Here is a 13,938-nt window from a genome sequence, read left to right as displayed (position 1 = left end):
GAACAGCAATGTTCCCGGGTCAATTTGGGTAGGGTTTGGCCAGGGGGTTTGGAGCCTCCTCAGAGTGGGGGGGTGGAAGGGACCCTCACCCAGGCCTCTCCAGACAAAGGCAAAGAGCAGTGTGAAGAGGATGTAGGCCCAGTTCCACTCATGCTCGGTGGTCACGGTGACTACGCCCAGGAAGAAGAAGATGAGGGTCTCCGAGATGGTGGCCAGCATCTTAACCACGTGGCGGATGGTGGTGCACGAGCGTTGGGACACGTTCTCCTCCACGTAGTACTTCATGGTGATGGCGCAGGTGATGATGCTGTCCAGAGCGGAGACACCAGGGTCACGTGACCAAGCCCGGATCATTAACCGGGGGCCTTGAGCTCTCAGGGGCCTCCGGGCTCCGGCAGTTAGCTTTCTTTTCTGTCATGTATGCTGCGTTCATGTGGTGAGTTCTTCTTGGAAAGTTGTTCTTCCAACTTTGTTGCGTTTGTGTGCTCTAAAGTTGTAATGTGGGAAAACATGAATACTAATATTTTCTTTAACTTTCCAAACAAATAAATCAGGTGTGAGACACCAGGTATAGCAGAGGAAACAGATCAGATCAGCCATCAAATATAACCCAGTCGGAAAGTCGTTTTTCCGATTATTTCCACACTGCATGAACGCACATGTATCTACCGGTATAAAGGTGAAAAGCGCGAAATGTGAGTTCTGAATGTTAAGGTTAGCTAATCTAAAGGAAGGAAAGACATGGGGAAAAAAGTTAAAACGGTGGCAGAGCAATAGAGTGTGAACTTGTCAAGAGACCTGGACTTCAATGATGTTGTGGAGGAGTTTGCTTGGAGAATGGCCAGGAAAAAGGTCATTGCATAAGGTGGATTGAGGGTGATCACCAGTCTGTTGTTGTTCATTTACTGCATTTGAGTGTAGACTGTTTGTTGTTATGTTGACATAATACACAGATACAACACCATCACGTCCCGAGAGTCTTGTGATGAATTTATCTAAAAATATTAAAATAAGATGTCGCCAGTCAGTGTGAATCCTGCGGACATACACAAGTTTCCAACATGTAAGGCCACACTTGTGCACCATCAGCCATTTCATGTGTTCATGCATGCATACGTGTGTTTGTGTGTGGTGCCAGCTCTGTAGTTCAGTTCCTTGAGATCAGCTGTGTGTGTGTGTGCATGCGCGTGTGTGGGGGGGCCTCTCCAAGAGTCTGTCCCACGGGCCTCTGTATTCTTAATCCAGCCCTGCACGTGACCAGTGTGTGTGTGTGCGTGCGTGCGTGCGTGCGTGCGTGCGTGCGTGCGTGTTTGTGCGTCCGCGTTATTGTGCGTGTATGTGTGGGTGGGTGGGTGGGTGGAGTCTTCCCGCGAGAACATAAATGGTTCTCATCAAAAACCATAACACCTGCACCTGTGCGTGTGTGTGTGTGTGTGTGTGTGTGTGTGTGTGTGTGTGTGTCTGTGTCTGTGTGTCTGTGTCTGTGTGTCTGTGTGTGTGAGAAAGAGGGAGAGATTAAGGTGAAATATGTCTCACAGTTGAAAAGAAAGAACAACTAGCCGTACATTTCTGACACCCTTTTACCTCCATTACCTACACCCGAACAGTATCTAAGTAATATAAACATGCAGGGAGTGGTTGCAAATATGTGAGATTTTTTCGTATTATATGTTGATTACACTAATTAAGGCAAGCAGAAGAAGTTTCATCCTGAAAAAATATTTTTAACTATACGTTAAAAATACGTTACGGGTCAATTTGACCCGCAACATAACAGGAGGGTTAAAATGTAATTTTTACAGTCTGCCCCCCTCATGTGGTGCTCATCTGACATTGCATCATCAGCTCTCACTCGCTGCTGTTTGTTTGGTGAGATTCAACTCACTGATTTCAAGTCATGTCTCGGCCAGTGTCGCTCCCTTCCTTCCAGTCGAACTCAGGTGTTGTGTCCGCTGGCCCCGCCCAGTGGGCGGTGCCTTCCAGAGGTGACAAGCAGGTTCGGCAACAACAGTCGCGCCTGGGCTGGGATCCTGTTTGTGGAGGCAAAAGCAAGGGAGGAGTCAGTGTTGTTAAAATGTTTTAAGAGTTCCAGATCGTCGGCACTCACCTGCAGCCTGGTGACACCTGAGGGTGCCAGCAGAGGAGATGATGATGGGAACAGGTGTGCTGCAGGTGTGTGGGCCAGGCAGGAGGCACCTGGCTGGGTTTCTGCTGCTGCTACTCTGTTGGCCGGGAGGGAGGTGTGAAGCTGAGAAGGCAGAGACTGCATCGGGTGATTCCACTGCCAGACCAGCTCAGGATGGGCCTCAGGCCTTCCCAGAGCAGCAGGAGGCCAACCTGCCCGTCTTCACCATGGACTACCCTCGCATCCAGGTGCCCTTTGAATTCACACTCTGGGTTCTTCTGGCCTCCTTCGCCAAGATTGGTATGTCTGACTCCACCGCCACCAGTATTCCACTCTCTGTACTTACATAAAAGTGTGGATACTTAAAAGGGTACTTTTACTCAAGTAAAAGTAAGAAAGTACAGGTTCTGATAATGTATTTAGCAAGTAAAAAGTAAAATATACTTTTAGTTTTTTTTGCCATTAATGAAACAATATTAATTTAGCAAAAAATAAAAAAGTTCTGACAGAATAATCTGGACAGAACTGACAGGAGGTCTTGCATGAGCATCTGGACACATTAAACATTTTAACAGCACAACCAAACTGTGCTCAGTAACAGGTGTGACCAGTGAGTCACCATTGGATTATGACAACTTAACATGACAATAGCCAATGTTGTTTTCTACATAAGTTAATAACTTTGAACAGAATTTGTATCTTTTAAACACAAAAGTAACCAGCAAGTACAGATACTTGTGAACAATTGTGGGGAGTCAAACTGAAAAGTCATCAGAAAAACAAATACTGAAGTACCTGAAACATGTACTCAAAATACCATAGCAAAGTATTCATTATTTCCCACCTCTGAGCGCTGCTTGCTCTGAGTCACCCTGGTTCCTGGTGGTTCCTCCTCCTCCTCCTCCAGGCTTCCACATCTACCAGAAGATCACCATCTGGATCCCTGAGTCGTGCCTGCTCATTGCCATTGGGCTGGTGGTGGGCGGGGTTATGCACACAGTGAAGGAGGAGCCGCCCGCCGTGCTCAGTTCCAACGTCTTCTTCCTCTACATGCTGCCGCCCATCGTGCTGGACAGTGGCTACTTCATGCCCACGCGGCCTTTCTTCCAGAACGTGGGCACGGTGCTGTGGTTCGCTGTGGTGGGGACGCTGTGGAACAGCGTGGGCATCGGCCTCTCGCTCTTCGCCGTCTGCCAGTTCCAGGTGTTTGGGGTGCAGGACATCAACTTGCAGGTGGGTCAGGAGAAGGTGTGCCTGGAATGTCTGAGGTTCAACTGATGTGTAGAGCAGCTGTAAAAAAACGAACTTAAGGGAAATCAGTCACTCAGAGTCTCGTTTCTGTAGTTTCTAAGTTAGATGGCTCGCTGCAACCGGCCACCAGGGGAAGCTAGTCTTTATATCCCAAATGCTTGATGAGTGTTTTTCCACTGAAGCTCGCAGCCAACGGGTCTCACCGTGGTGTTTCCCCCCCTCGCAGGAGAACCTGCTGTTTGCATCCATCATCTCGGCTGTCGACCCCGTGGCGGCGCTCAACGTATTCGAGGACGTCGGCGTCAACGAGCAGATCTACATCGTCATCTTCGGCGAGGGCCTGTTCAACGATGGCGTCACCGTGGTGAGTCCAGTAGGAGTAGGATAAGGAGGGAGAAGAAGAAGAGGAGGAGGAGAATCTGGGAATGTTGTCAGGGTTCAGTGTGTGTGAGAACCAGACTGCGTGCGTGTTGTGTTTTCCAGTTTGTCCAGTTTCTCTGAGCTGCAGACAAAAACCATCCGGTGGCTTTAAATCACAGCTCGGCTCATTTTCACCTGAAAGACTGCAACAGTTTAAAAAAAAAGTTAAAAATGATCTTCGATAACCAACCAAACCAGTCTGGTTAGACTTTGGTGGGTTGGTTTGCTGTGTCCCTAATCCCATTGATGCTCCACCGCCAGGTGCTCTACAACATGTTTGCCTTCCTGGCCGACTTGCCTGCAGTGCAGTCAGTCGACGTCTTCCTGGGCGTGGCACGCTTCTTCGTGGTGGCAGCAGGGGGCGTGCTCTTCGGCCTGCTCTTTGGCTTCGTGGCGGCCTTCACCACACGCTTCACGCACCGCGTGCGGCCCATTGAGCCACTCTTCGTCTTCATGTACAGCTACCTGGCCTACCTGGTGGCCGAGCTCTTTGCCATCTCCAGCGTCCTGGCGTGAGTTGGGATGGAGGGGGGAGGGTGAGGACCAATCAAAGTCTGGCAGCACTCTGCTTTTACGACCAATAGGAGATAAATGATGATTTGACTTCCTGTCCGGAGCTGATGACCTGATCACCTGCATCATCACACCTGCTCACAACTTCGAACTACTAATTCATCCAAACATCGGCCTGATGATATTCAACTCACTGTTTAAGAGTTGATTTCTCCTGAAATTTCCAGAGTTTCTGCTGTGCAGTGGGATTGGACCAATTAGTAGAATATTTTGACTAATGCCCTCAGCACTGACACCCACACAAACTGGCTCTCCCACATTCCACGCACGTACGCACTCTTCTCACACTCTCAGCCAACCAGAAATGACACTCATCGTAGTATTTTAGTGCGTGTGTATGTATGTATGTATGCATGTATGTATGTATGTATGCGTGTGTGTGCGTGTGTGTGTATTTATTGGCACACACACACACGGGTCACGTGACCCTGATGTCTCCGCTCTGGACAGCATCATCACCTGCGCCATCACCATGAAGTACTACGTGGAGGAGAACGTGTCCCAACGCTCGTGCACCACCATCCGCCACGTGGTTAAGATGCTGGCCACCATCTCGGAGACCCTCATCTTCTTCTTCCTGGGCGTAGTCACCGTGACCACCGAGCATGAGTGGAACTGGGCCTACATCCTCTTCACACTGCTCTTTGCCTTTGTCTGGAGAGGCCTGGGTGAGGGTCCCTTCCACCCCCCCACTCTGAGGAGGCTCCAAACCCCCTGGCCAAACCCTACCCACCAACCTCTCCTCTGCTCCTCCTGCAGGGATCCTGGTGTTGACCCAGATCGTCAACCCCTTCAGGACCATCACCTTCTCCTTCAAGGACCAGTTCAGTCTGGCCTACGGTGGCCTGCGAGGAGCCATCTGCTTCGCCCTGGTCTTCACGCTGCCCGACACCATCAACAGGAAGAGCCTGTTTGTGACCGCCTCCATTGCCATCATCATATTCACCGTCTTCATCCAGGTGAGGAGTCGCAGGCGCGTCAGCCGCTTTGGGGGAACTCGCAGGCGATCTCTTGTAACGTTGGTTCTGCTTTCGTCAGGGCATCAGCATCCGTCCCATCATTGAGTACATGAACATCAGGAGGACCAACAAGGACCTCAACACCATCAACGTGGAGGTCCACACCAGGGTGAGCCTCGGCTGCTAGCCCTGCCCACTAGCCTCGGCCCCTGGGTTCCTCACGGTGTGCACGCTGTGCTTCCTTACAGGTGATGGAGCACGTGGTGAGTGGGATCGAGGACCTGTGTGGCCAGTGGAGCCACTACTACTGGAAGGACAAGTAAGTCCTGCAGGTCCTCCAGGTCCTTGGAGCTCCAACCCCTTCCTCGCCTCACCTCTCCTGTGTCTCTCTTCCAGGTTCAAGAAGTTCAACGACCGGGTTCTGGGTAGGATACTGCTGCGGGACAACCGGGCTGAGTCCAGCATTGTGTCCCTCTACAAGAAGCTGGAGCTACAGAATGCCATCGAGCTGCTGGACACCACCACGGGGGATGTCAGTGCGGCACCCTCTGTGGTCTCTCTCAAGTATGACACGCCCCCTGCTGTCTGTTCACACTCAAGTTCTTTCCTGTGATTGATCCCTTCTGAAACTTTCTGGATTATCCACAGGATGATTTTTATTTATTTATTTTCAAATATATTTACTGAGCATCGGCAACAGAAAAAAAAATTACATACATGAAAGACACGTGCAACATACAATCCGGTGCTTCCCTTTTTTTTTCCCCCTTCAAATTTCCCACAATTTTCTGAGGGAGCCCTTAAGGGTAAATCTCAGCCATCTCCAGTTTTAAATTTTGTCAGACTTCCCTGATCCACCTATCATAAGAAGGGGGAGAGGCCTGTTTCCAGCAAAGCAGAATTAGACGTCTGGCAATCAGGGTGCAAAAAGCCATAGAGTGGCCCACTTCAGGCGTTGGTGTTTTCAGACTGGGGACACCAAAAAGAGCAGAAAGAGGGTGTGGGTCTAAGTCAAGACAATAGGCTGCACCAAGAGTATTGAATATTTTAGACCAGAAATCAACCAATTTTGTACATGACCAGAACATGTGAACATGGTCTGCAGGGGACTGTCTGAACCTAGGACAAGCATCAGTAATATTGGGATAAAATTTAGACAGTCTGTGATTTGTATAATATATCCTATGTAGAAGTTTGGATTGTATCAGCCCATGTCGGGCACAAATGGAGGAATTATGGACTAAATCCAAAATATTGTCCCATTTATCATCTCTGATGGGTCCCAGGTCACGTTCCCATTGATCTCTCGTTTGCTGGGGAAAGAGTGAAGTGGAGGAGTCCAGGGCATTGTAGATGCGAGAAACTGACCCTGACAGACTGGGGTTCAATAAAAGAACGGTGTCAACTAACGTCTGTTGGGGAACATTCGGGAAGTCAGGGAACTCAGCCTGAACATAGTGCCTTACCTGTTGGACCATTAGAAGGAAAACTGAGCCCAGAAATTGCAAACCATCTCACCTGCTGCATCTCTATGCTCTGTCCTGGTTTCAGTGATGACAGGAGGGAGGCGTCGCGGCCCAAGAAGACGTTCCAGGCGGCCGACGTGAGGAAGATGCATGACCTCCTGACCAAGAACATGTACAAGATCAGGCTGAAGGTGAGGCAGCAGCAGCAGCAGCTGGTGAAGATCATCATGTGTGACCTCTGACCGTCTTCCCCAGACAATGGCCTACACCAGCAAATACAACTTGCCCGACAACAGCCGAGCCCGAGAGATCCTGATTCGCCGCCACGCCAGTGTCAGACGCAGCCTGCGAGGAGGAAGCTTCCGAGAGCCAGTAGGTGTTGGGAAACCTTCTCCACCTTCTCCTGACGTGTCGCTCATCACAGGTCTCACTTGGCTCCTCCTCCTCCTTCTCCTTCTCCACCCAGCACAATAAAAACATCCCCCGGTCCCAGAAGTACTTCTCCCTGCAGCCAGGGGGCAACCTGGAGTCGGCCTTCACCCTCAGAAGACGAAGTCATGGTAAAATTTCGAGACACGTGATTTATTCCTTTTCATCATCCAGACCAGGAGGTCTCCTCTGATGCAGTGTCTCCTCCTGCCAGGTGGGGGCAGCGTTGAGGTGGATGCTTCCTCGCCCCGCTCCTCCTCCCACTCACTGGTTCCCATGAGGAGGCTCAACACAATCCAGGAGTCTGAGCTGGTGGCAGGGCATCCCTCGGCTGCCCAATACCTGCACTCAGGAGAACAGGCGGGAGGTCCCAGTGGCCCTGGTGGTCCCAGCGGGTCCAGCCTCAGGGGCCACAGGAAGGCCCCACTTCCAGCTCCCAGGAGATGGGGCACACGGCTGGACACAGAAGAGGGGGCAGCACCAGACACAGGAAGCCCCCTGCTGGGACCCTCCTCCCAACAAGACACTGACGGGCACTGATCATCAGCCGAGGGGGCAAAGCAAATCACCTGGGCCAATGACAGGCAAAGAGATGATGACGTCACCTGGCTGTCGTCCACAACTTCAACCTCCTGGAAACCTTTCGAAGAAACTTTGTTTCACAGAAGCATCAACTGTCTAACACTCCACAACTGACTGGAGGGACGCTGGGCTCCAGCAGGGGGCAGCATCGCATTACTAACTGCCCCGGGTCTACAGCTGAGCCGTCCCACAGGCACCCTCTAGCAGTGTCTGGACACACTGAGCGGTCAGCCTGGCAGCGCTCAGGTGGGAGAGTCACTTGACCCAGGTGGTGAGTCGGTTGGTTCAATCGACTCAACCAATATTGTGTCTGCCTGCATCTGTCAAGATCAACTTCAGGACATGGTGATAATCATTGCCCCGTGTTGATCATCTTCAGCCTAGAACTTAAATCCACCACTAGATAGCAGCAAACACACATACACATATCCTCTTTATAAACCAAGTTTACACTTTATTAAAAATCTCATTCACACAGTGAGACAGTGATAGTTAGTAAAAAAAAAATTACAAAGTACTACGTGATGCTACAGCTGAGGAAAAAGACCTGCACACGCACGCACACAGGTGGCAGAGTGAACTGAAGGAGAATCTCAGTGAAAAGTGCTGCTAACAGCTAGCAATATACTAAAAGCCCATGAAGTGTCATCATTCACCACATTCTGTGTCACCAGTGGGGAAACATTTCTTTAAGTACATTCACACATTTTGCTTTTGGTCACAATCACATATATAAGAAAACAACAACAACTGGATATTGCATCATTAATATGAATTAATAAATGAATAAATAATTTGCAAAACTTCACACCAATAAATACTTTAAATAAACCCGGTGAAAGCGATTAGATGTAGCGGCACCGATGGCAGTGAACCTGATCAGGATCAATGAGGGGGTCCGGCAGACAGGGAGCACTCTGCAGCATTAGAAGCAGGTAATCGCACCAGGAAGTTCCCCCACTATATTCCCCCCCGGGGGCAGCAGGATGTCAGTAACAGCCGTCCCTCCAGCTGAGCCACGACCTGGAGGTAGGCAGCAGACTTGAGGGAGGTCAGAGGTCAGGTTCTGCGGCTGGACTTGAACTTGATTCAAGCAACCAGCTGCGGGGGGGAGGAGTGGGCTTCACCTCTGTCTCCATTGGCCCGCTCTGCTGCGGGGGGCGGAGCTTGCTGTAGCGGAGCGGGGAAGGCTGCTGCGTACTGGCGTGCAGGGGGCGGAGCAACACGTGGCCCTGCCCCCTGCAGCGGCAGTCCAACGAAGCAGCGAGATGCTGCTGCTGCCAGTCAGGGCCTGCAGGGCGCAGGGGGCGGAGCCTGTGATTATTGGACTAACGTAGGCGGTGGCCTTGGGGGGCGCAACCAGGCGCCGCTGCAGCCGGCCCGGGGGCGGGGCTAGGAGACAGGAAGTGACAGTCAGGAGGAAGAGGACAGGATAACAGGAAGTTAGAAACAGTAAGTGAGCATCTCACCGGAGGTGTGGAGGTGGGTCATTGTGGCCGACGAATCAAAGCTCAGGCTGCAGCGAAGGAAGCAGGAGGGGGCAGGGACACAAGGTATGCTGGGAGCAGGCAGCAGGCAGGGCAGGCTCCTCCGCAGCTTATCTGCCAAAAGACGCACCTGTGAGCGAGGACATCACATGACCACCCCCTCTCCCACCCTCCCACCCACGGGAGGTTACATCACTGCTACGTGTCCCTCTAATCCAGGTGAGGACGGAAACAGCGGCCACTAAGAGGATTACACCTGTTATTAATACAGCCATTGGGCGGGGCCACACCTCCAGCCAGGGGGGGCAAACGGGGCCAAGGCCACGCCTCCAACATGGGGGACATGGGGCTTAACTTCCTGACCACTTCCTTAAACAAAGTGTGTGTGGACCAGGAGCTCCCGCTGAGCTGCTCACCTGATCCTGGTGGAAAGACCTGAGGGCTGGCCGAGGATAAGCTGCCCAGACCTGGACCCAGCCCTGGGTCCAGTCCTGGTCCTGGGGTAGAAGGAGGGCTGGCCAGGGAGCCTCTGGACCAGTCTCTGATGCTGGAGAAGGTGTGGGAGTGGGCAAGGCAGGGTGGGGCAGGGGAGGGGCCGGGGTCTCGGTTTTCCTCCTGGTCGCGACTGCAGCTGTGACTGCGGCGGCGGCAACGGCTCTCCAGAAGCCATGATGACACGTTGGCGTAGTCCTGCCTTAGACCTGAGTGGGGCACCACACATGAGCAAAAGCAGGACACACACACACACACACACACACACACACACACACACACACACACACACACACACACACACACACACACACACACACACACACACACACACACACACACACACACACACACACCTTCGGGGGTTAATAAAGCTGAAGTAGCGATGAGCTCTGAGGTCTGGAACCAAATAATAATAATGAATATTAATGAGTTAAAATTAATATTAACGAAGTAATGTTAATAAAAGAGGAAAATGAGAGAGACAACAGTGAGAAAACACAAATGGCACAACAACCATTTGTGGCACAACAACCACAACACAAGCAATGAAAACACTGAGGGTCAGATCCTCAAAGTGAATGCGCGGCTTTTGCGGCAGAAAATCCGTGTAAACAGCGCCAAAAACGGTGATTCCGATCCACAGAGGGGACGCAAACGTGAAAATCGGCGCAAAATGCACCGAGGCGCAGGTAGCGGCAGGGCTGCGCCAGACTCATTTGAATGTATTTAAATGAGTCGATGACGTGCAAAAGGACACGCCCCCTTCTATGCAAATATGCCTCATTCAAACAGCGGCAGATCCAGAAAGAGTTTGCGCTCGTGTCCGCACGCAGTTTGACAGACGGAGACACCGCCAGCCAGAACCAGGAGCAGCTTCTGTCTGTCAAAGTGTTTCTGGCTTCTGAGTGAAACTTTCCTCTCTGAAAAGCCTGAGATATATATATAGCTCCCCAAATCTTATATATAGATAGGCATAGACTACAGTATATATGCCAGTATTTTAGATAGGCTATGGAAAATACAAATGGTCCTCAGGTGTTGGTGACTAACGCATCTTGCGTCTTGACTTTCTTTCATTATGGCAGCAGTCTTGGTAGACGGAGGAGGCATCGTAATGCCAGGAGCACAGGAGCGTTTATCCAAGCAGAGTTTCACTGTCAAACACATGCACTCACCAACAACCTTTGGTGCAAACTGCTCTCAGGTTGCCAGACCGCAACATTCGCACCTGTTTCAGGTGCCGCATTTGTGGGCGTGTTTGCGCCTGCATGTCATTAGCGCAAAAACCTTTGTGGTTACCCGCATCTGTGGCGCAAATTGCGGGCGCAATCCCACTGCAAAATGTGCCACATTTTAGCGCTGCGCGCCCTTTTTTGAGGATCTGCCCCTCAGGCTAGCCTTGCTCGACAGGTGGCCAGATGGCTAGCTAGCGATGTGGGGCACCAGGTCGCTTACTCTCCTCCTGCAGCCGGGCGATCACCTGGACGTCAGTCAGATCCTGCAGCTTGTAGCCCAGACTGATGGACTCTTCCTCTTCCTTCTCTGAACCTCCTGCATCTCCGTCCACAGAGGAGGTGGGGCTAAAGGTGGAGCGCCGGAGGGCATGGCCTGGAACATAGCAGCGTCAGTTTGACCATAGCGCCACCTGGTCTGGTGGGAAGGAGCTGCTGCTGCTGTTGCTTTAGTACTCTACATCTTCACACTGAGGTCAGTGTGGTATGCCCACTTCTCCACACTGTTTTTATGTATGTGTGTGTGACTCACAGCGGAGGGGGAGGAAGGAGGGCCTGCGGTCCGACACCCTCCCTACAGGGCTGAGGGTCCGGCGGAGGAGGGGGTGGAGCGGAGAGGAGAGGGGCGGGGCTGGGGACGAGGCAGGAGACAGGACTCAACAGGAAGTCCACCTGGACCTACAGGAAGTCTGTGTGTGTGTGCGTGTGCGTGTGCGTGTGTGTTTTACCGTATCTGTCTGACTGGGGGGTGGAGCAGGGTTTGACGGGGGGAGACACACCCACCAGTGGACTGGTGTTAGGGGCTGGGGAGGAGCGGGACAGGGGACTACTCCACATGGAGGCTGGATGAGAGAATAACAGCTGATCAACAGTGACCCCAGCAGCTCCAGGCACTACACAACAAGGCTGCATTCAACACACACAAACACACACACAACAGTGTGGCTGTTCTCTGGCTCCGTGTGTGTGTGTGTGTGTGTGTGCTGTCTTTGTCTGAAGTGAAGCTTCCGATGATGCAACACACTGGCGGACACATCCACCATGCTCAGGTGTCGAAACAGACTGACACTTCTTCTACTGAACAGACATAAACCATGGATGCATTATAAAAAACTAAATACTGGACTGACAATATGGCATGCAAATTTTCCACAGTGGCCACTCGGGGTACTGCATCCGCAATACAAAAATAAATGTCTTTAAAACCGCTGACAGGACGACTGTGACCCGTAACGCAATTGATAGCAAATCTTTCTATAGTAAAGTTTTGAGTTATGGTTTTTTAGTAATTTAAAAAAATGATAAAGGCCAGAAAGGAGTTTATTGCCAGCAGGACATCACAACGATGTACGTGCTGTCTCAGCTCTGTGTCTCAGCTCGTGTCTGATAGGCCAAGCAGATCATGCGAGTTACAGAGGCATGATGGGAAGTGACACTACTGTGCATGCTCTATGGGCCCATTAATGCAGAATTCAAAAACTTTTTCGGCATATGCGCTGGGTGAGCAACTTCATTGAAATAAATGGGCCGCCATCTTGGACTCTGGGTGGCTGACTTAAACAGGAAGTGTAGCCTAGCAAGACTACTAGCACCGACCCCATCAGTAGGTGTGACATCACTTCCTTTTTTTTCGACGGCATGTAACCATGGTAACGTGCGTTAACTGTAAAGAGTTTTTTGTTGGAGCAGGTTCCAGTAGTGACCACCAGGCGTCGCTGAGGTACCTTGTTCCAGCCGCTGGGACAGCGAGCGCCGAGCGGCCGGAGCGTCCAGGCCGAGGCGGCACCACTTCAACGGGCTGAGCTGCTGCTCCGCCTGTCGGCCCCTGGACGACACGTATAGCCTGCAAACACAGGAGAGATATGCTAACGTCATGCTGACGTCACGCTAACATTACGCGGGAGGCCTCAGGTCTGTCGGACAGTGATGCTCACGAACAGCGTGTGTGTGTGTGTGTGTGTGTGTGTGTGTGTGTGTGTGTGTGTGTGAGAGAGAGAGAGAGAGTGAAGTCATCAAGAGCGAAATCTCGAGAATCGATCGAGAATAATTAGAGATGACATCATAAAACCTCCGTCAGTAGCTTTTCTTTGTACTTCTTCACTGATTAGTGGCGGGAAAGTGAGTTTGTTTCAGCGGGTTGAAGGAAAACCAAGACGCTGAGCTGAGCTGTGCTGTGTGTGCACTAATCAGCGGCTAATTACAGCCAACCAATCACAGCTGTCCACAGCTCATCGCACTAACATCCGCTTCAAACGCTAACAGGCCGGTACCGGCTCCGGATCACACACACCACGTCTCATCCGACTCGTCCGAGCAAGACAGAGAGTTCAGGTCCAGCAGCTCCAGCTTGTCAAGGACCGACGGTTCGGCTCCGTCTCCTCCACACTGGGCCAGGAAGTAGTCCAGCCCGTCCAGTTGGTCCTCCGGAACCTCCAGCGAGCCCAGAGCCGACTCGCCCAGCAGGGAGGGGGCACTGGTTGGCTGGCACCAGCCCAGTCCGGCGGCCGGCAGGTTCGGGGCGGCTTCGCCGGAACCTCCCGAGCGGTTCCGCAGCTGCTCGTTCTGCCACTCCAGCTTCCGGACCAGCTGCTGCAGCTTCTTCACCTCCAGCTCGGCGTCCACCCGGTTCGCGTTCAGATCCAGTTCGGCCGCCAGAGCGGGTCGGAGCAGCGACTCCACAGCCTCCATCCGGCCGGACACGGTGGCACCAAGGGTTCGGTTCCTGAAGTTCAGAGCGCTACAGTAGAGCTCCGGGCGGAAAGACTCACAATGATCTGTTGCAGCAGCAGCGGCGGGACTCATCCGTCTGTCTGGGATCTCAGCCAATGGGCGGCCTGACTCCGCCCCCGAATCAGAACCAGCTGTACCAGGTACACCTGTCAGCCCTGGCTGAGGGAGCAAGACACCATGGGACAGTTT

General features: G+C 52.0%; 2 protein-coding genes across 4 annotated transcripts; one reads left to right on the top strand and one right to left on the bottom strand.

The window, feature by feature from the left end:
* Positions 1-2,040: 2,040 nt before the first annotated feature.
* Positions 2,041-8,595, top strand: LOC142898687 (sodium/hydrogen exchanger 2-like). 2 transcript variants are annotated; one of them, XM_076041773.1, is made up of 13 exons: positions 2,041-2,425; positions 3,033-3,358; positions 3,603-3,740; positions 4,058-4,308; positions 4,820-5,037; positions 5,129-5,328; positions 5,408-5,497; positions 5,577-5,647; positions 5,725-5,892; positions 6,880-6,985; positions 7,050-7,166; positions 7,261-7,354; positions 7,438-8,595. In XM_076041773.1, the coding sequence occupies exons 1-13, from the start codon at positions 2,146-2,148 to the stop codon at positions 7,761-7,763; spliced, it is 2,385 nt and encodes a 794-aa protein (XP_075897888.1). In that variant the 5' UTR covers positions 2,041-2,145; the 3' UTR covers positions 7,764-8,595. The 2 variants fall into 2 exon arrangements, with proteins under 2 accessions (XP_075897888.1, XP_075897898.1); XM_076041783.1 differs by having other exon boundaries at positions 2,042-2,373.
* Positions 8,236-13,913, bottom strand: LOC142898725 (SLAIN motif-containing protein 1-like). Of its 2 annotated transcripts, none has more exons than XM_076041886.1 (9): positions 13,310-13,913; positions 12,744-12,862; positions 11,748-11,861; positions 11,552-11,650; positions 11,243-11,395; positions 9,709-9,993; positions 9,275-9,406; positions 8,933-9,197; positions 8,236-8,846 (listed from the first exon to the last, which is right to left on the bottom strand). In XM_076041886.1, the coding sequence occupies exons 1-9, from the start codon at positions 13,819-13,821 to the stop codon at positions 8,795-8,797; spliced, it is 1,731 nt and encodes a 576-aa protein (XP_075898001.1). In that variant the 5' UTR covers positions 13,822-13,913; the 3' UTR covers positions 8,236-8,794. The 2 variants fall into 2 exon arrangements, with proteins under 2 accessions (XP_075898001.1, XP_075898010.1); XM_076041895.1 differs by having other exon boundaries at positions 8,236-8,828; positions 13,310-13,912.
* Positions 13,914-13,938: the final 25 nt, after the last annotated feature.

The sequence above is a fragment of the Nelusetta ayraudi genome, unplaced genomic scaffold (assembly GCF_046127955.1).
Source record: "Nelusetta ayraudi isolate G7.1 ecotype Tasmania unplaced genomic scaffold, CSIRO-AGI_Nayr_v1 ptg000004l, whole genome shotgun sequence".
Lineage (NCBI taxonomy): Eukaryota > Metazoa > Chordata > Actinopteri > Tetraodontiformes > Monacanthidae > Nelusetta > Nelusetta ayraudi.
This window is presented reverse-complemented; position numbering and strand designations above follow the sequence as displayed.